Here is a 20,690-nt window from a genome sequence, read left to right as displayed (position 1 = left end):
AAGGGTATTACGATTTCGTTGCGGAAGAACGGCAGCGTTCTTCGCCAATACACGCCCCCAGTAGAGTTATACGGTACAACCACCACTACGCGATGGGCGTTATTGACACGGTTCAAAGAGGATGAGACGCTGGCGATCAAGTGCCACGACTGTCACCTCTCGTGCACCTCGTACCTATCGATAACCCGACTGAGCGCCGAGCCCATGGATCTCTGTTAATCTACTACTTAGGGGAGAGCAAACGTACAAGATCAATCAATTTGCTTCGTCGTTCGGTATTCAATGTCTACGACGTGGCATGCACGAACGGCGCTGTCAGCTCGGACAACTTCAGCTTCTGCTGACCATTCTCGTCGAAGTTGCTCGGCTCGAGCCAACGCTCGTACGCCTCCTTCAGACCAGCGTTCCAATCTTGATCGATGATGGAGAACCACGTCGTGTCGCGGTTGCGGCCTTTGTAGACGACCGCTTGACGGAACAGCCCTTCGAACGTGAAGCCGTATCGCGTTGCAGCATAGCGCGAGGGCAGGTTGCAGCTGTCACACTTCCACTCGTAGCGACGATACCCGAGCTTGAAGGCATTCGCAGCGAGGAGATACAACGCCTCGGCAGCGGCGCGGGTCCGTTGCAGTCGTGAAGTGTAGAACACACGGCCAACTTCGATCACACCTTCATCGGGGTTGATGCGCATGTACGCGGTCATTCCGACGGCGTGGCCGTCCACCACGATAGCGTATATCTGCGAGTCGCGAACCTTCTCGGTGCTGAGGCAGTACTCCTCGAACTCGTTGAAGGTCGTGAATGGCAGGTCCAGTTGGCGCCCTTGGGGTCGTCCTGCTGAGCGTCCCAGAAGTCCCGAGCGTGGCGAGCCGCTGTCAATGGCTCGAGCTGGCAGTAGCGTCAAACCAGCGCCGAATAGGGCGGGAACGGTGGGGGCGTCTAGTCCTTCAGCGGAAACCCAACCGGTTGGCCGAACTCGTTGACAGCAAGTCGATTCCGACATCTACATGTACATTCGATTGCGGTGAGTGTCAACTTACGGAGCAGAGCGCTTTGACGTACGAGAGCTGGTTGGTGGTGTGTTTGGTACGGCAGAAAATGTCGAGTGGCGACCACTGCTCGTGTTTGTAGAAGCTTTTAGCGTACGCCGTCAGGATATTTATCAAAACCCCAAACAAACAGGTCAGCATTTATCAAAACCCACACAATAAGGATAAGGTGCATTCATTGGCTAAAACACTTCATTCAGGTTGTGCTGAGGCAGGCATCCTGTGTGTGACAGAGTGCTACGTCCTGCCGGTGCTGCGTCCTGTGAGTGCTGAAGTGTAGCGCCCTGTGTGTTGCGAGCGCTGCGTCCATCGAGTGCTGGAGAGCTGGACGGCTGTATCCCGTGAGTGGTGGAGTGCAGCGTCATACAAGAGCAGAACGGCAGCGTCCTGTGAGTGGTGGAGAGCAGCGACGTGCGAGTGGTGGTATGCAGCATCCTGCGAGAGATGAAGTGCAGTGCCTGTGCATCGTAGAGTGCAGCGTCTTGCGAGTGGTGCAACGTCCTGTGAGTGGTGGAGTGCAGCGTCCGGAGCGTCCACTGTGACACAAGCGCCGCTTCATGTGTGCGTGCGAGTGCTGCGTCCTGTGGATGACCATATACAGTCTTGTGTGTGTGTGTGCCAAAGTTATATTATCGCTGACCGTGCAGCAGTATCAGCACCCGTAGCGATCCTACCGCAACGAGATGAAGGCGCCACTGTCCCGAGACTTTGAGGAACACGTCGAGTGCACTGGATGACGGCCTACAGAAGCACCGCGTGGTGGTGAAGGCAGAGAGGTAACGATGGTTCGCTATGCACAATTACTAACTGTTGCTGTTTGGCTTGCTTTCGTTGTCACATGATACAATTGCAGTGCGATCGAATAAAAGGAGAAGCGAAGAGAAATTGTCAATGCTATGCAATAGATTTTCGCGTCAATAATACAAACGTGTACAGACAACGACGGAAAAATCCGGCGTGACTGACTGCCATCCTGCATAGTTAAGGAGTGTAACACAAAATACGGCACAGATAAAAAAGAAAAACATGATTGGCTAAAAGGTTGCGTAACTGTTCAAAAACAAAGCACAAATCCGAATGTTCTGCAAAAAAGCTGCATTTTATTCAAATGCTAATCTCAGGATACTGAGGAATAGCTGCCTTGAAGCTCCTAATTACAGTGCTTTCGGGGATGGCATCCCAAGCAGCAATCGTAGCGCGAACGGCACGGAGCCGCTTTTCCTTAGCACTGCCACCCGTGATGCCAGACCAGTTCGAGCGCAACTTTGCCTTTAGTGGCCCCATTACACCGACATCCAGCGGCTGCCAAGCAGCCGTGCTGTTTGCGGGTAGAGGGACCACAGTAGCATTAGCAGCTTCGGCAACGACCCGCTGCCCCTCTTCCGACACATGACACTCAAAGTTGTCAAGAAGGAGGACAGCGGGTCCATCAACTTCATCTTTAAACAACTTTTATACGTAAAAACATCACGGAACAGCGTCCATCCAAGCGTTCTCTTGGACGGTGTAGAAGTGTCCTTCCAGATACTCTTCGAACTCGCTTGTGTCGATTCGACCGCCCAGCTTGCCACGCAGAACAAACAGAATCGGCAGCTTTTTCCCTAAAAATAGTATAAGAAATACAAATTGGCCTTAAAAAATAAAAATTAAGAGAACAACAAAAAGGAAAACTTACCATCAGCTCGAATCGTGAGCACACCCGTCATGCGGCCGGTGTGCTTGGACGTGTTCGCAATCCTCGCAGCGTCCCGCCGACCTCTACCCGCCCCCATCCGAGCCGGAGGCATGTCAAAATTGATGGCAGTCTCGTCCACGTTGTACATGCCCTTCGGCCCGTACGCGGCGTGCGTCTTCCAGAAGTCCAGCGCGAACTCGGCGCGCGTTTGCTCTAGCTCCTCGGTGCTTTTCCTTGCCGTTTGTGGCTTCTGGGAGGTAAAACCATGCCTAAACACGCAAATAAAGGTAAATGTCGGAAAACTCATTGAATTTTAGCAAAAACAAAATTATTTACCGAATTGCGAGTCTCTCGACCATGCGCTCAAGCGCCAGGATGCCGCTCCGCTTCCTTTGCAGGTAGTCCTCGACCCACTCGGTCTCGATTGCCCACATGAAGGACATAATGCCACCCGTAGTGAGGGCCTGTACATTATAGCATGAAGTTTAACGGGTAAACGCTACAAATTATGAGATTCTAAAAAAGAACTTACCTTCTCTTCGCGCCGCACATCCTTCATGAAAGTGACGACCGCAGGAATGTCGGGAAATACTTCCCTGCGGCCCTGGCCCTTCAGGGACTTAGACTCAACTTTATAAATTTTTTCAAAACTGTGGCCAGTGAAGCTAAAAAGCTTTTCAGCTTGCTTCCACCAGCGATGGACAGTGCCCCGAACAAGTTGGAGCTCGCGGGCTGCCTCCTCCACCCCCACATCTTCGACGAGGCGGACCGCTTCGCGCTTCTCGCGGACCGTGTAGCTCTTTTGCTCCTTCTTGGGCGGTGGCGTGTCCTCCATGGCTCGAAAAACAGTTTGAGCGGCTCAGTCGACCAGCTCCAAATTAGGCAATGGCACACGGGATTTACCAGAGCCATTCAAAAATTAAATCGCGGTGATTGGCTTATTTTTATGAATAAAATAAAATTGATTGGACAAATCATCGCTTGTTTTGTATGGACATGTCTATGGAATGCCGGGTTTTGCGTTGCCGGATTTTTCCGTCGTTGTCTGTAGACCACATGTACAGTACAGATACCGCCCACAAAGTGAAAAGGGTGGACCTTCCAAGCTCTCAAAGGGAATGCGATGAGTGCAAGAAATCGGGCATTAATGATCTCAATAATTAAATCAAGATAAACATGCAGAAAGTACGGTAACCTCCGTTACGAGATGTGCAAAAATGACCGAATTGGGAAGGGTATCCGCTATAAGTGCATTTCAGTTTGTGGGCGGTATCTGTATACCAAACCCCTTGTTAAGGAGTTATCGATTCCATAGACATGTCCATACAAAGAAGCGATGATTTTGTCCAATCAAATTTATTTTATTCATAAAAATAAGCCAATCACCGCGATTTAATTTTTGAATGGCTCTGGTAAATCCCCGTGTGCCATTGCCAACAGTGCTCTAACCTCGTTCCCTCCCTAGGAACGAGCGTTCAATATGACCCTTTTCGTACTTAGTAGGATACATGATTAGCCAATCAGAAGCCAGAATTCGAAAACTGGACGCTAGCAGTTCCGAAAATAATAGCGGTTTTTATATTGTGGTTTTCAAATATTTTGCCGCCCGATTTGACGTGTTATCTCGGAGTCCGATTTATATAAAAGGGAGCTCCTACATGATCGGTTAGTCCAATTTAGCTATATCTGACCTGACTTAGTTCATAGGGGAGGCATTCCAAGTTGGTCATACCTCCTCACCTCTCATGACGCATTAGAACTGCAAGACATTGGGGACAATAGTACACTGTATGTAGCCACTTCGTAGCACTATGGTCAGCTAAATCACCTGTGTGATCACTACGGCCGCTACAACCTCGATCTGAGAGGGCCCCAGACATGTTTTCGCGGCGGTCCCTTTTGCCGGCGAAAAGCGGCATTTCTGGCCCCTGCTTCGCAACTCGCAGCCTCCAGACGCAAATCGGGTCAGATATAGTTTGCTTCCCTCACCCCTCTTGCTAAATCGGAGCCCTCCAGCAAATCGGGCCCGACAAATCGGATCTTGGACCACCCGATTTGCCAAAACGAATGAAAGCCACAATAATAGAAATATTGTCTTTGTCTTGAAAAACTGTAGTATCCAGATTTTTTCGTCTTGGTGGGCGCATGTCTTAAATGTATGATGTGTGCCTCAAAAGCCACACAATTTGTGGCTTTTCATGCAGAATGATACGGGGCTTCATTGCGTCCTTCTATTACGCGGTATCCCTAAAGCTGCTTTTTGTTTAAATATACGCAAGAAAATACGTATGTTGATGCGCACGTGCACTTCATCGCCGCCTTCTTGAGTATTTTTCTTAAACGATTCGAAGTTGTACCTTTTGGGGTACTACCACCAACCAACATATGTCTTATCTGCTGCCTCTGGTGTACTCCGCAAACATGTTAGTGATTTTTACAACACACTAACTTACAATAAGTGCTGTTTGCAAACGCGTATGTATTTTTGCTGCTCTATCACTAGCGTATCAAATTAACGGCTTCTCAAGAGGACTGCTACCTATTGGCGAGGGGTCTTCCTTACTTTTGAGTACATTTCGCGGACTTTCGAGTAATGAATTTTGTCCCCGGACTTCCGAGTACGTAAACTTCATTTAATCTCGTCCGCTGCGTCAACTTGAAACTGTTGACTCCAATCTAAAGACGTTGCTTGTTGGAATGCCATTCACGAGCGCAAATAACGTGCTACAAACGCTCAAGGGCAACTTTTCTTTTGTTTTCTGCTTGATGACACTTGGATTCTCTATTAGTTTACTCACGTCCGCATAAGTGGATCGGTACGTTACTTCCTGATATACATTCGCACTGTATCTTCCTTCGGTCTGGTCCAAGGTGGCGATGCCGGACGTGGCATCTTTCCTAAGTCATAATATGTGGAATTACTCAGAAGTCAATGAAGCGTACCCACAATTAAGTAGCACCCCGTTGTCGAGTCCACATTTCATGTACGCACCACGGCGTAGCAAGAGTAATATATATAGTGCTGCTTAGCTTGAAGAGATTATGGTTGGTGTAAAAAAGATGACCTTCGCGTGCAAGTCAGCTTCCGACAAAAGTCAACTCTTTTTAGCTCAAGATAAAATAGTTATAAAAAAATTGTCTAACTCCACAAACATGTAAGCCAGATTTGCAACACACTGACAAACAGTTTGCAAACGCTTGTGTTAGTGTAGTAGGTTTCGGAACACTACGAGGGAAGCTGGCGCTTCCGGGCAAACCAAAGCTCTGTTGATGGTTTAGATGTAAATCTCAAAGTGATCTCTATCTGTGTCTCTGCTCCTAGCTGTCGGCGGCTTCATGCCGGCGACTCCTGCTAGCGCCTTCTGCCAGCGTCTTCTACCAAACTGACCTCTCTGTTGGTCGCATTGGTTTCGCTGTTCTCCCCTATCCTAATGCCAGCTTGGTGGTGTCGTTCTGTAGACGTCACCCGATGAGTGGGCTGGGCTTGCTTCTATGAAACCCGCCACTACAGTTAGCTATACAGTTAGTGTTTGTGCGAACACTAGCTACCTCCAGTCAATTCACGCCGTGCACATGTAGTAGTAGTAGTATTGAATCAGAGCTGCATCTTTCGCTACTACAGAATGCTACTGTGCCTCGTTTTAGCATATTTACTTTGAAGTGTCTAGCAAATTTACATGAAATAGACAGCGTATTGGGCTTTGCATCCAGTCTGGCCTCCTATTTAGTGCACTACTTAGTGTTCGTACTTGACGGTAAATCATACATGTAGTGGCCTTGAATGCGAGTTGCTCAAGTCGTGTTTCGAACGGTTTGGCTCGGAAATGGCACTTTCTAAAGGTGCCAAAAGGATGCTAATCCGTACTGGATGTGCTAAATCATGCAGAAGATGGTGTTTGTGCACTACTTAGTGCTCATTGACCATCCACGGCTTACAACAATTCGTACTCGAGTACGATTTATAGATAAGTCGTGCTTGATAAGTCGTACGAGTTACAGTCCGAAGTGCCAAAAAGTATGCAAAGCAGAATATATAGTACTTTAATTAATATTTCCACTATACTTGGGACTGCACCTTTCTGCCGTGAGCTGTTTGGGTGGTGCGTGGAGTGAATGAAGCACAAGATGGAGCCGACAGCATTACAACATTTCTACAGCGGCCGATGAACCAGCAATGACTATTGGCTGTTCGACTTACACTCCGAGGTATCTTCCTCAGTACTCTCAGCAGTATAGTCCCGCCAGTTTCGGATATTGGGGTGCTGGTAAGAAAATCGTTTACAAAAAGTCCGCGAAAAGACACTTCGAGTCGGTAATCCAGAGAGAAGATAGTCCGCAGCACTTAACTACCACGTTGGAGAGCGAAGTGAAGACGTCATTATTCTAGTTAAACTTACCCCCGTTGTGTCGTGTGTGTGTGTGGGACGGATAGATAAACGCAGCGTGGCTACGCTGTATGTAAATATACCAGAATTTGAAAGTTCTGACTCAGCAATGTACGCCGGTTTCAAAAATAAAGATTTATCGTGTGGACAAACGGTAAACACTTAAAGAATCAACTAGCCTTTACCGCGTCTCGTTGAAACCACTTCGAAGTCCGCCGAGATACCCGTCCTGCACTAAATTTACAGAGAGTCCGATGTTTTTTTTCTATACGTATCATTGATTTCACGTTGAGCTTGAATTATTGAGGCTAAGACATCCAAAGCCGCGCAGCAGTAGCTTCGCCCAGGGGTAGCTTGTATAGACGGCACGAGGCCGCGGAGAAAATATGTATATGTTCGTTGGGGCCTCAAACTTACAGTTAAATGGACTAATAAAGCTGCTAAAAGCTGTACAAATTTTTGCTTAAAAATCATGATAGACAAGAAGACCAGGAACTTACGACGACCAATGCATACGTGATCGTCCTTAAGCAGGTTTAATCTGACCTCTTTTGTACTTTTTTAATTGCATGTACGTTGAAAATTGATTTAGTTCTTGGTTATCGCATATTGTTGGAACGTATATTCCTGCTGTTTCGACGCGAATCGAAAGCCATATCTACTGAGCGAATGAAGTGAGTTAGATAGTAAGATTTACGCATGGTATAGCTGAAAAAGCGAAATACGCTACTGTTGTTGCACCTGTGCTTGTGAAAGTATTAAAGCAGATAATATCATCATTGATGACCTTGATATATCACTGGAGAAATACCAGTCAGTTCAGCAACCAGCTTTAAACCGTCATCTCATTGGTTAAAAATGGAGTACCAGGTAATGTGTCACTTTGCTGCAGCACTTTGAGGTTGCTTTATGAGCAACGCGCTGTGAAATGAGCTGAATAACTCTTGTGCATGTAGTACTGACTGCGAGAACCTCTTTGTAATACACTAGCGTCGCTCTCGTAGGTGCAGTACCGACCGCGAGAACTGGTCACGGCCTTGTACTCCTTGAACGCCTTAACTTTCTTCGACAGAGCGGCAACAGCTCACGCGTGCAGGCAGTACTGCTGCGGGGTCCTTCCATACCGATTTTATGAGTCTGTAGCCGCGGGACGGCTTCCATTTCACGCAGATTGCTACTGTGCGGTAGATCTGGCGGGCTGGCTTTTATTTGTGTGAAGATGTCTGAAATGATGACACAGTTTACCTGCGTTCTCTCATCTCAGTGAGAGCTGGATAGAGTGTGCCTCTGATCCTACCTAGTAGCCGTAGATGAGGAAGTGGTAGAGGTAGCCTGCATGAAATCGTACGGGCTGTGCAGCAGCACCAGGAGGGTGTGGAGCTAGCTCTACCGGTAGCCCCGCCGCCATAACAGGCCTTCGGCTCCGACGTGACCTCCTACTACGTGCAGGTACGGCAGTATGAGCTGGTTCGACCAGCCATGGAAAGCTCCAGGCCGCCGTAGGCGGTGCCACAGCTTGCCACGGTGATAAACGCTTTGCAACCCTGCATAAACGAACTCACTTGTGTTTTGTATACTGTCTCCCATACGGCGTCGTTTTGCTACCGTGACTTGCAGTTTGTATATGAGTTGAGTTGCAAAACAAACTAATACTTACTACCGTGTGCGCAACCGAAGTTGCAAGCGATACCGTACCATTTGGCTACAGTACAAGCAACAATCCTGGTCGATACCATGCAGCTGGCCAATCAGAGGTGGCGATTTCTAGAAATACAACCTGGGTTGCAAATGGCCGATAATATTCGCGTACGTGTGTACACGCACATGTACTCGATTCATTGCGGCTTCGTGATAAATGACTTCAAAGCGATACTTCGAAGTATTTACGTGCAGTATGTTCGAGGCGGAATTTATCGGGAAGCTGTCGTTTAGTAGCAATTAAACTTGAGTAAAATCTGCCTCTTCGCCATGATACTAACGTAAATTCCCGAACAATACCCCTTACCCGTATAGTACCCTCTAAAACGTAACCCAATGTGTATCCCAGGGTTACAATGTTACTTCTATACAAAGATCAAGTACATTTTTATGAATTTATTGTGGAAAGCTTTTTTTATGAAATACTGTGTAATATCCAGAATTTAGCTTATTTGTTTTGAAAATGGGAGGGTACTAATAAATAGTACCCGGGATATTATTCGGTAGTTTCCGTTAGAACACTCCCACTAGTTGGAGCCAGCAGACAAATGGATGAAATGCAGCCAGCATTCCGTGGGGCAGCCGTACATGTTTCAATGCTAACTTAAAACACCAATTGAGTGCGCGATTTTGGGTCATTTCGGAATTTGCCTACGACAGCACAAGGATGGTTGAGTAGAAGCTATTCGGGTCATGGCGTATTACAGAATAAGGAACAATACCAGGAGCATATTCCTAACTGTAAGATAAACCGTCCTTGCAAAGCTATAGGTGAAAGTGTAGCGGCACAAGGAGCAATAAAAGCCAGTGATCATTTTAGTGCACGATCCATAATTAATCTTGGTTTCAGTATGGGCATGTACTTGTTGATAGCACAGGTGCCTGTTAAGACATGTATGTCTTTCTCGCCGCTTTGTGATTGTGATAAAGCACACTGACACCCTCCAGAGTCATTGTTGAATACTTGCCGCAAAACTTTTAGAGGCCCTTGTTGGAAGCTGTTCCATACTAAAACTGTCGCGCACAAATTTGATTATCGGCTTTTAGGCCAATCAAAACATCACAATGTCGAATAGATCGATTGCATTGGTTAATAATGCATATCGTGCAATAAATTGAAACCGTGCACTCAGTTGGTGTTTTAAGTTACTTTAAGTATTGTGTTATCGTATGCATGATTTTATCATTATCAATTTGCCTGTGAAAGTCTTACTTGCAAGTCGCTCCACATGTTGTAGTACTGCTCGAAGTACTCGTAGTTCGGTTGCCCACGCGCTGATGCGAACGAGCCCGTCAGTCCCAGTTCTGCGAAAACTTGAGGCGGAGAAAGATTGTCATCCAAATACTGGCGCAACCTCGACTTTATGATATTTTCTGCCGTCTCTGTCGGTAGAGTCGATGGCTGCCTGGCCGGATACTTGACGTAGTACTTGTAGAAGTACTTGGCGTAGTACTTGTAGTTCTTGTCGGTCTTGCTCGCAACCTTCAGCTTCTCGAGCACTTGCTCGGGTGTTTTACCTCGGAAAAGCCAGTACTTCATCTTGATCTTCATCTTGATAGCATTGTACAGCACCTTGAGGACGTCCTTCACCCCCATGCGCTCTTCTCCATCGACTATAGACGTTGTAGCCCGAGCGTTATCGCTCCCCGACCTCAGTAGTATCCTCTTGCCGAAGCTGGGGGAATTCTCAGCATAAGAGAGGGAGTGGGGGTTAGCGGAGGCCTGGAGTCTCCGAGAGCTTGTGGAGACAGCGCCACTGTACGCGAAAAGTGCTAGCGCGACCACCACGAGCAGCAAAAACCTCATTTGTCAAACTTCGTGAGAAGACTCGCGCGGTAGGCGCGAAATTGATAATGACAGTTTGGATGGTGCTCATCGAGTGGTTGTTACATCTCGCTGGGCCTTGAGGACTGTCATTGGCCGGCTCGATGCTGGACCTGCTGTTCGTGCGCGAAGATGTGCTTTGGAGCTGCCGAAATCACATGTGAAGACTTTCGTAACTAAGCGTGAGGAATCGAGTCTGAAAGAATCTGCAGCTTCTGTCGCTGGGGCGCTTGGCTGGGTCTCCCCCCGCATTGAATATTGAACGAATGGGCAGCCAGGATTTCTTTGTTTATCTTGTTGGCTAGTGGGTATGTACAGTATTACTTTGACTTTCATCTCAATGTAGTCGCTGTTCTCAACTTCTATGAAAACATGCGGACGAGATCAACAATTTCGGATGTTCGACCACCAATCTGGGCCGGGACGTTCAAGTACAAGTTGAATTGTGTCCACTGGAGCACGAACAGATTCGTTAGTTTCGTACCGGTACGGATGCAAGTCGAACACGGCAGTACACTCCCATCTCCCTGGGTAAATCTATCAGGCTTCTATAGGTCAGTTAATTAAGCTCAAATACATGTAGAAGGCCACTTACACACCATCTCCCCGGGCAAATCTGCAAGAAGTACAGTACAGCACTTCATGGGGCCCATGTACAGCAGTCCTGTAATACTACTAAGACCGTTGAGAAATGTTCATTTCGTTTTACCTAGCTAGACTTGTGCGCGGGCTGTGTTGTTGACAATGTTGGGCATGTACGATGAACGCCAGTGCTAATATCGTCGTCGGCATAGCCCTGCTACGCGTATGACATCATCTGCTGATCGTTTCGACGCAAACAGCACGCGCAAAGTCGTAAAGCAATGTGTACACGCGTCCGATAGTGAAAAAAATGCCTACCGGTATTGTAAGTTTTCTTTAAAAAATACCGAAGAGCATACGAACACACGTGAGGGGGTCAGGAAGACTTCTAGATCTGCATCTTCGTCCATGTGGACACGGCGGAAGCAACAACGGTCCAGGATGGCAGCACGTCGGAGAACTCCTTCATCTCAGGAGTCGTGACTTCGAGGAAGTGGCCGACGAAGGCCACGTCAATCGGCTTGTTGGACTCCGCCTCGATCCAGAAGTGGTAACTTGACGGAACGGTGCCGCTGCAGAACTGCAGAATGTACGCGTCCTCAGTCTCCGCCACTGGCCCGCTGACACCATTTCCCATCGACCTGCAAACGTTAACATCAATTAGTAGAGTGATTCTCATCACTGGCATGCCGGAAGATATGCATACACACACATTGCAGATACGCACCATGAAGTCAATTTGGTCTTCTTGGCATCAATGAAGAGGTTCATGTGAGATGGCCCCGTGAAGAATAAGTGGATCTTGCGCCGATCCGACTCCGCCGAATACGTTGACAACAGGACCTCCAGCCTGTCAGAAAAGGAAAACACCCATGAGGCCTACCGCAAGACACATATTGATACCAGAACAAGCAGTAAAAACTCACTTGGCTTTAGGGGCATCGCTCGGAATGGCGGGTGCAGCAGCCGGGAGGTACCAAGACTTGTCTTCAGGAAGCATGTGCTTCACTGGAAGAGACCACGGCATGTGACCGTACACTTCTGCCTGCTCGTGCAGCTCTTCAGGGGCAACTTGCATGCGGGCATCCCTCCATTGCGTGTTGGCTAGGTTGCTCTTGATAGGATCTGGTCCGCGGAAGTCAAGCGAGTTGATCCAAAGCCCCGAATCGGTCTGTACGTCTCCGTTGGGAAGCACAACTTCACGCTGAACGTGCTGAAGCATGATACGTTTCGGGCAAATATCAGAGTAAGGGTTGCTGCAACATATATGTAGCGAGTAAAGAGTTAGATCTTTTGAGAAACAATAGTTCCAGAATGTGCGTGCTTACCGGATCGATGCATACGCGGTTGAAGCCACGGTGAGAAGGATGAAAACATCCCGAACCCGTTTGAGCTGCTTCGCCGGAAGGAAGCAAAACACGCGACCTGAATACGAAACCATGATCTACAAAACCCACAGATTTCACGAAAAACAGTAAGCACCCGACTTCTAATAGTGATGTAGAAAGGATATCGCACCACTTACCACGAGGATGATGCACATCAAGAGCGAAAGCACCACGTCCGGGGGCACCACTGGCCCACTCCGCCCAAGTAACGGGATAAAGAACATCAGCGCGATCGCAAAGCAGCACATCGTATGGATCACGGGGATGATCATTGCGCCAAGCGAGATGCAGATGTACATGGTCGACGAGTAGATGCGGACTCGCTGTAATAGCTGGCACAGCACCTGCCCCACCAACGGGAAGAAGATCCACACTGCCAGAACGTAACTCGAGATCAGGCCCAGCTGCATGCAGATCGCCAACGCCCCCATCCAAATGCACATCATGGCCTCAAAGAGACTTTCTTCAAGGCGCCACAGCGCTTCGGGGGTCACTTTGCCGTCCTTCTTCTCCAGCACCGATGCCAGTTGATGCAGCATTCCTGCGAGCGCCGGCGAGAGGAAGAGCACGCCTGCCAGGTACGGCTGGGAGTACCACGGAAGAGGGGCATACAGACTCAGCAGGATAGCCACCGTCAATGACGAGGCAATTGCGGCGCCGAAGCATCGTGTAATCAGCACAAAGGCGGTCAACCGCTCCGAGAACGAAACATTGGAAAGCAGGAGGTAGATCACCGCCAGCAGAAGCACTCCACCACAGAGAACGAACGTCGTCTCCTTGCTCGCAGTCACCATCGTAAGGCCCATGACGTCCGAGAAGAACGTGTTAGAGCTCTGCGGGTTTTCCGACACTTTCTTCAAGCGCCCAGGCTCGTTGCCCAACTGGTTCACCACACCGATGACGTTCTCTCCCAGACGCTGCACTGCACCTTGCTGGATGCGAGACACGTCGTCCAGCTCCGTGTGGTAAACGTAGCCGTTAGCGATGTAGGCGAAGTCCATGCCAGCGACGTAGCCGAAGTCACGGTAGATCCGGTAGTCTGTATCCGCGGGGATAATGCCCGACTGGAACAACTCCTGTGCAATGATGCTTGCGTGTGGATACTTGGCTCCTTGAGCATAAGCGAGTGCGAGCTCGTCGCTGCCCGTCTGGAAGAGCAGCTCGCGGCCTCCAGCACCTGCCGCTTCCAGGTTGATGAAGGCTCGGATGGTGTCCGTCCACGGGTGCTGCGTGATGAACCCGTGCGCCGCCTGCATGATGGTCTCCTCGGCTCCGTTGAAGTTGAACACGAGCGTGGCGTGCTGGGGCGGGTGCAGCACGAACAGCCGCAGCAGCTCCACCATGATGGCGATGTTCACGCCGTCGTCCGACGCCGCCGCGCCGCCAATCGCCGCGTCGTAGTGGGACGAGATCATCAGCGAGTTGTTGAGCGCCTCGGGCGAGGCGTCGGGCGGCGAGACCTTGACGAGGATGTTGGTCACGTTGGCGTAGATGTTCTGGAACTGGGCGATAAAGTCCAGGCCGAAGGCCCCCGAGGGCCTTTGCACGTCCACCTCGACGCCTACCCCGTCAGCTTTGGTAGCCTTGATCTCTTCGATCTTCACAGTAAAAATAATACGTTAATATCAACAGAATATCACAGTAGCGAGCTCTATAGAGTCTCGTTCGTACCTGCTGCAGCAGGTACTTGGGCGTCAGCTCCTCGTTGGCTCGGGTGCCCACGGGGCGGTACCCGAAGCTCATGATCTGCTCCAGCACCACGCGCGCGCGGGCCTCCGAGAACTCGTCGGCGGGCGCGTCCTGCCCCTTGGGCGCCGGCAACCACGTGTGCCAGAAGGTCACGACCGCGAAGGCCGACGCGTAGAAGGCCGCGAAGCCCGCGAGCACGAGCCAGCCGCGCGGCAGCGACGCGTGGAAGCGGCGGCGAGGGCGCTTCTTGTCGTGCGGGCGGGTGGGCGAAGCTTTGGGGGCTGGAGAGGCTGCTGCGGGCGCTGCGCCCTGGCGGCGGAGACGCACCTCGCCCATGGTGGCAATGACCCAGCAAGTTCAGGAATGGTGATCTAAGGTGAAAAGGATTGGATTGGTGTACGCCACATGAAAGACGTGTTTTGGGGATTTATGTGCTTTTTAATCATTAAAGTGATGTATGTTACGGTTGGACAGTTAATGAGTTAGTGGATAAAGTTGTGGGATATAATTGTTTTAACGGGTCTGATGATGGCACGGTCGACAAATTGGGTACCATGATCTGTGACGTGTGTGCAAATGGATCCTGTTTTCGTTTCGTGAGCTCATGCTTATGGTAGAATATCATCAAATCTCCGACCGCACTTAAGATGATAGGTATACAAATCCCCAGTCAAGCGCGGTCGGAGCATAACAGTATTACCCTACCCCTTCCCAAAGTGTTATGCATACACAGTCCAAGATAGATTAGTCGTCCCGTTTGCTCATTGGTCGGAGCCTTGGGATGGATGGCACGGAGCGAGCGTAGCGAGCCCCCGTCTGCGGTTTGACAGTCCGTGTGCGTAGCACGCGGCTGCAAACCCAGGACCCAGCAGTGCTCTACCTAGCAAGCGGAGGCGACGCGTGCGAGCCGCAGCGGGCTTAGGGTTCTGGCCCAGCGAGCGCAGCGAGCCTTTAGGGGTTTTAGGTTCGCGCGTAGCGCGTAGCTGGGTGATAGTTAAAGGTGACCCCCCTCCTATCCGCATGTTTTGTGTACGAGTCGGAGAAAGTCGGAGGGTCGGAGGTTTTTGGGTATGGTTGAAAAGGGGCATGGCACCACCTAATTGCCAATCTGACGCAGGGGGATTGCTCGACCACATTCGATCACACTACGTGTACAAGTTGTAGCCTTGTTTACTGGGATCGCTGAAGCACATAGAGATTGGGTGCTGCGTAGATTCTGCTCGCATTAGGGAGTTGTATGTTTCGTTTCGATGTCGATTGAAGTTGCAACGTCGTTGTTTGATTTCCTTTTACTTATGAAGGGTGCTACGTGAGTACCCATTCAGCTTTTATTGGAAGTCGCAGAACTGGTCTCCTGGTCATCTACAGGTGCTGGTGGGAAGCCATAATTCGTCGCATTCATCACATCGCCGACTGGGCCGACGTGCGATCTCTGCAGCCGCGAAATCTAGATGTGCAGCTGAAAGCGCTCTTCTGTAACAGCGTTATCGCAAGGCTGACGAAAGCGTACTTCTCGGAAGATTGGAGTTGCAGCCAGAACGAAAATGTTGGACACGATGAGCTGGTCCAGCTCAGGGAGCGCCGGTTGAGTCTGCGACGACTTGTGCCTTTTGCTCTGCTGCGACTTTCCAAACGAAAGCACGCTCAGAAAAGCAGCCTTCATTTCCATGACTAACTTGGTTGATCGATTCGTCGGCTGGTGGTTATGCCTTTTGAAGTCGTCAGCGTATTCCTGCACGTCGGCCGCGACGACGTCGAGATACTCGATGCTTCTGTTAACCTCCAGCATTTGTAGAAGAGCTTGGACATGGTCGTCGAGATTGATCGCGTCGTACGCCATCGGAATGGCACCCCAACCAAGCGGTCGGTTCATCAACCGCACTCTCAGTCGACGCACGGACTTGGCCAACGGGTTGTTCTGGTCACTCAAGTCTGCTGACAGAGCGACAATATCATTCCAATGACAGCTTAGCGTAGGGAGTGGTTGACCACTCGTCTGAAACTCGCTGAAGTTGAGTCGTACGTCGGCAAAATATTCGCACAGAACAAGCTCCTCGAGCTTGGGACAGCTCTGAAGGATGGCATTTTCATCCACCGCTTCCCTCGGTCCGTCGATCGTCAAATCTTTCAACTGTGAACCAATGAGCCCCAAAAGGCGAGACAACCCGTTTGAAACTATAGGGATTTCACCAATGAAACCATCTTCGTCTTTGTCAAATCCAATCTTGAGAGAAGTCACGCCGCAATATTTGCTGGGTTTTTCCTTCATCTCTTGAAATATTAGATCAGTACGCTGGACTAAGCACCGACCAAAACCAGGAACAAGAACGTTGACCAGTTCGCTCACACCATCGTCGCTGAAGCATCGGACAGATCGCATCGCAAATGTCACCTCGATGGGAGAATCACGTGACGGTTGATCTCCGTCGTTCAACGCAGCGTAGATCTGCGCGGTATCCTTTAATGTTGCATCTCGTTCATCAATTGCACCGCGAGGGAGACCGCAGAGTTCTTCTTCGGGATGTTCAGACGCCAAAATCGACGCAACAGCCTCCATGTCGGCAGCACTTAGCGTCTCGACGAAGATGAATGCCACCGACTCAAGCGATGATCTTGTCCGTGCTCGCTTGGAGAATAAAGCGTACGCCAGCCATTTCCACCATTGGCGGCTCATATCAGTTTCCTCTGGATTCATATCCAAACGCAACGAGAGCTTTTTCGTTGTCTGGTTAACCGCCATCGCGGAGCACATTGCTTCCACGTCACGAGCATGGAGCCAAGAAGCGCATTCCAAATGAACTGTTCCGAGCTGTAGCGGTCTTAATCCTTCGTCACTATAGAAAATTCCCTCGCGGTACTTCGTATTCGCAAGCTCGTACGAGCGCCGGTTACTGTCAAACACTCGAGCCATCAACTTCCGAAAGAGCAGCGCTGAGATCGGTTCATCAGTTTCACCAACCCTCGGATCGCGGTCCACAGTCAGCCACAGCGCCAGTTGGGAGAACCAAACGTTCTCGCGCACCATAAGCTCCACTTCTTCCAGCACCATCTCAGTGATCGAGTGGTCATTAAAGTCCGCCATCAGAGGCTCCAGCACAAATGTGCATCGAATCGACCCTGCCTCCACCTCCTGCAAAGTTGAACTCCGCTCGTACTTCTCCCAGTGCAGTCGATATAGATCTTCGGCTCGCTGGATCCCCTCCAGCGGCTCAGGCGACATTTCTTTGGCTTGTTCAATGTGAAACCACAGTCGAACGGGAATTTCCACGTCGACGCCAGGTTTTCCAGGTTGGAGGGTTTTATCTAGGGCGGTGATCTGCTGCAGCGCTGTCTGGTAGTTCCGACTAGTGCGAGTCCGTTGCCGCAGTCCACAGAAATGGATCAGGTCGCCTTCCAGAGATAGCGGGAACGTCTTCGACCGGCCTTGTTGCTTCAGAATCACCAGGATGAAGCGAGCTGGGATATCCTCGAGAGGTAAATCTCCCTCTTCACCAGCCCCTAAATCCACGTGACAGTGATATTGCAGTAAATATTTCCACCCGGACTGGTCAACGTGCGCTACGGCCCCCAGCAGCGCCAGCGCCTCGCGCATTTTGTCGAAAGTTGCCATGAAGTCGGCGTAGTCTCGGAAGATCCAGTTGCCGACGAAGTCCATGTCGTATCGAGTGGGAAGCTGGACTTTGAGGCGACGCCGTGGGCTGTCCCACACTTCCTCGTCGTACACGGGCCATTCGTAGCTGATCCGGCCCTTCAGCACCCGGCACCAGGTCGCTAGGAAACCCCAGCGCTGCTCCAGAGCGTCTGGGGATGCCATTGGGCGCTGTGAGTTGAACTGACATTATTAGGATACGACCGAAATATTCGTTAATAGAACAGCTAAGAGGAATATGTAAGATGTCGAAGACAAACTACACCAGAAATTGTTCGCGTCGATGGGTAATGGTGTCAGCAGGAGGTTGAGAACGCGTACATTCTGCAGGCATCGATCCGTCAAGTTGCCAGCCTCTGGATCGAGACGGAATTCAACGGTTCGACCGATGTGGCTTTCGTCGGCTACTTCCTCCAAGTCACGACTCCTGAGAGATGAAAGAGTTTTCCGACATGCTGGATCATTGTTGCTTCTGCTGTGTCTACATGGACGGAAATGCAGATCTAGATGCCTCCCTAGTGCAGCGTACAAAAGCTGTTAACACCTTGCTATAGCTGTTCGAGTTTTGATTCGATCAACCGTAGTCTCCTCTTCACCACTTCTTACGATCTCGCCGTGTCCTGTCCATCGTCGCTCAGCAGCATCATTTCATTGTTCCCTGCTGCAGCTTCCTCATCGCTTTCGTCACTCTCCACCAGCTCATCCGGGTTCACTACGAACTCGTGGTCTCTAGAGCTGAGCATGTGGTCGTTCGAGCTCTGCGTGTCGTCGCTAGGCCCACGCTCTGTGTGACGAGACGGCAGTCGCATCGATGTTGCACCGTTGACGCCGTTAGCTGCTTGGTTTACATCTGAATAGCTGCTCTCGGGCGCTCGCTGTCCCAGCATGCCGGCGTGACCCGTGAGACCATGTTCGTCGTCCTCGTCCGAAGACTCGTCGTCCTCCGACAGCGCCATCTTCTTGGGCGTGTACTCGTGGCGGAACTTGAGGAACCCCTCCTTGGTCAGCTCCAGCTCCTCGCCTCCATCGCATTCACTGCAGACAAGGGATAGAGATACTGTTAGTGACAATAAGACATCCAATCTACTGGAGTATTGCACGCACATTGCGTTGCCGTAGGTCTCCAGGAACCTCTCCGTGTCCTCTACCGACAGCGTGGACTGGACGCTGGCGAGGAAGAGCCGCAGCTCCTGCATGCTCACGCGCCCTCGACGGTACGAGTCCAGCAGCTTCCACTCGTCCTCGAGCACCTTTTCATTGCGCAGCTTCCTCTCCGTCTCGCCCGCGTCTGACAGCGGCGTCTCGGGCGGAGCTGGCGCCTCTCCTTCGACAATTGGCTCAGCTCCCGCCTCGGTCACCTCCACTTCAGGAGCTTCAGCTTCAATTGCAGCAGCAGGAGCTGGAGCCCGCACGTGGCTGTCCACGATCTTGATGAACTCTACGCAACACCCGGCATAAGCACAAGCCAAAAACACGCACGTATGTTGACCCCTTACCGTTGAGGTAGACTTCTCCAAGCTCTCGCACTTGCGCAGTGTTGACGTCGAGCCCGAGCTGGTATGATACGTATATAGCAGCACCAAAAAACGTCAATGCAAGACCCCCGAGCTCGGCTCCCAAGGCGTTCGCCATTCAACCAGCGCGAACATCCGGCAGGCCTGGTCCGCTGAGACGGCACCGTCGCCATCTGTGTCGAAGTAGCGGAAGATCTACTCGCGTTTGTTAGCTGCTGCACTAGAGCACTGTTGGTTGGCGCTCCTTACCACGCGCAGGTCGGCGAGGTCGACGTCCCCCAGGCGCTCCACGCGCGAGTCGAACGAGGCCTGGAACGACGCCTGCACGATATCCATCGCTCCCGATTGTTCACCCAAAGCGTCGCCCCGCCCGTTGAGGAATTTCGGGTCACGTGGCAGTGAACTTGACTTGAGCCTCCTTCGCATCCCCTTCCGACGTCGCGCGTGACGATCGCCGTCTCCTCTCACCTGCGCCGACCCGGCGGCGAGCTCAAATGGCCCGTCGCCAAGCACCAGCAGCACTTCGCCATCCATCCCGACCTGGAGCATCATCGCGTCGCGGCACCGCAGAGTCTGCGACGCAGACGTTAAACGCCAAACGAAGCGTTATCAGCAAGTTGCATTTGGCTGCCCATTTCTGCAGCCCGCAAGCGAGGCCTCTTCCAGGGGCCAGGAATCACTGGTACCATGTAGTGGTGTGATCATTTCAATACGGACGACGTTTTCGTGGCGCTTGAGGTCGTGTCGAAATGATGTGATCACATGTCCAGATGGCGCGAGTTTCAGCTGCTGATCTTCGCGCCTGATCTCTGATTGGCGAACAACTTCAAGGTCTCTGAGCAGAAACGGGACGGCGAGTCGAGGTCACAGCTTTTCGAACAACACTGGTTAGTGCATTTACAATGCGCCTTACGAAGGAGTGCATTAGCTGCGTAGGTACTGAAGCTGCATCTTGGCTAGCAATTCCATGCTGGCATGGCCCCAGCAAACCCGATTGCGCTTAGAGTGGTACCGCACCTCGGAGATGAGCTGATACGAAGGAGATGGGCGGCGTGGTAGAGACAAATGGCTGCACTTCGAGTTGAAGCTCTTTAGCTTTAGGCAGCTCGGAGAATTTTGCAGGCCCTGCAGCGACCAAGCTTGCCCGGGCTGGAACCCAGGTTTCAAGCACAATAGAGTCTTCGAGCGCTGCCAGCAGCAAGCCGAGCTCACTCGAAGACAGACCAGCTGGGGGTC

At 50.8% G+C, this 20,690-nt stretch overlaps 6 protein-coding genes across 6 annotated transcripts; all 6 read right to left on the bottom strand.

The window, feature by feature from the left end:
* Positions 1-286: 286 nt before the first annotated feature.
* PHYSODRAFT_309723 (hypothetical protein) lies at positions 287-1,003 on the bottom strand (the record flags this gene model as incomplete). The annotated part of the gene is made up of 1 exon (XM_009518275.1): positions 287-1,003. One exon carries the CDS (start codon positions 1,001-1,003, stop codon positions 287-289), a length of 717 nt encoding a protein of 238 aa, XP_009516570.1.
* A 510-nt stretch (positions 1,004-1,513) lies between these two features.
* Positions 1,514-3,529, bottom strand: PHYSODRAFT_284405 (hypothetical protein). Its single transcript, XM_009518274.1, has one exon. The coding sequence runs from the start codon at positions 3,029-3,031 to the stop codon at positions 2,696-2,698; it is 336 nt and encodes a 111-aa protein (XP_009516569.1). The 5' UTR covers positions 3,032-3,529; the 3' UTR covers positions 1,514-2,695.
* A 6,467-nt stretch (positions 3,530-9,996) lies between these two features.
* Positions 9,997-10,614, bottom strand: PHYSODRAFT_309722 (hypothetical protein; the record flags this gene model as incomplete). The annotated part of the gene is made up of 1 exon (XM_009518273.1): positions 9,997-10,614. One exon carries the CDS (start codon positions 10,612-10,614, stop codon positions 9,997-9,999), a length of 618 nt encoding a protein of 205 aa, XP_009516568.1.
* An 887-nt stretch (positions 10,615-11,501) lies between these two features.
* On the bottom strand, positions 11,502-14,627 carry PHYSODRAFT_358661 (hypothetical protein; the record flags this gene model as incomplete). The annotated part of the gene is made up of 6 exons (XM_009518272.1): positions 11,502-11,855; positions 11,942-12,064; positions 12,141-12,470; positions 12,543-12,658; positions 12,740-14,200; positions 14,274-14,627. 6 exons carry the CDS (start codon positions 14,625-14,627, stop codon positions 11,603-11,605), a joined length of 2,637 nt encoding a protein of 878 aa, XP_009516567.1. The 3' UTR covers positions 11,502-11,602.
* Positions 14,628-15,738: 1,111 nt separating this feature from the next.
* On the bottom strand, positions 15,739-18,130 carry PHYSODRAFT_467111 (hypothetical protein; the record flags this gene model as incomplete). Its single annotated transcript, XM_009518271.1, has 2 exons — positions 15,739-17,622; positions 17,999-18,130. The coding sequence occupies 2 exons, from the start codon at positions 18,128-18,130 to the stop codon at positions 15,739-15,741; spliced, it is 2,016 nt and encodes a 671-aa protein (XP_009516566.1).
* A 916-nt stretch (positions 18,131-19,046) lies between these two features.
* On the bottom strand, positions 19,047-19,790 carry PHYSODRAFT_458950 (hypothetical protein; the record flags this gene model as incomplete). The annotated part of the gene is made up of 4 exons (XM_009518270.1): positions 19,047-19,378; positions 19,437-19,494; positions 19,578-19,649; positions 19,704-19,790. Coding segments are annotated over 4 exons (549 nt in total), but the record flags the coding sequence as incomplete, so codon positions are not given.
* Between the last annotated feature and the right edge of the window lie 900 nt (positions 19,791-20,690).

The sequence above is a fragment of the Phytophthora sojae genome (assembly GCF_000149755.1).
Source record: "Phytophthora sojae unplaced genomic scaffold PHYSOscaffold_1, whole genome shotgun sequence".
Classification (NCBI taxonomy): Eukaryota; Oomycota; class Peronosporomycetes; order Peronosporales; family Peronosporaceae; genus Phytophthora; species Phytophthora sojae.
The sequence above is the reverse complement of the archived record's forward strand: the minus strand, read 5'-3'. Positions and strand labels throughout refer to the sequence as shown.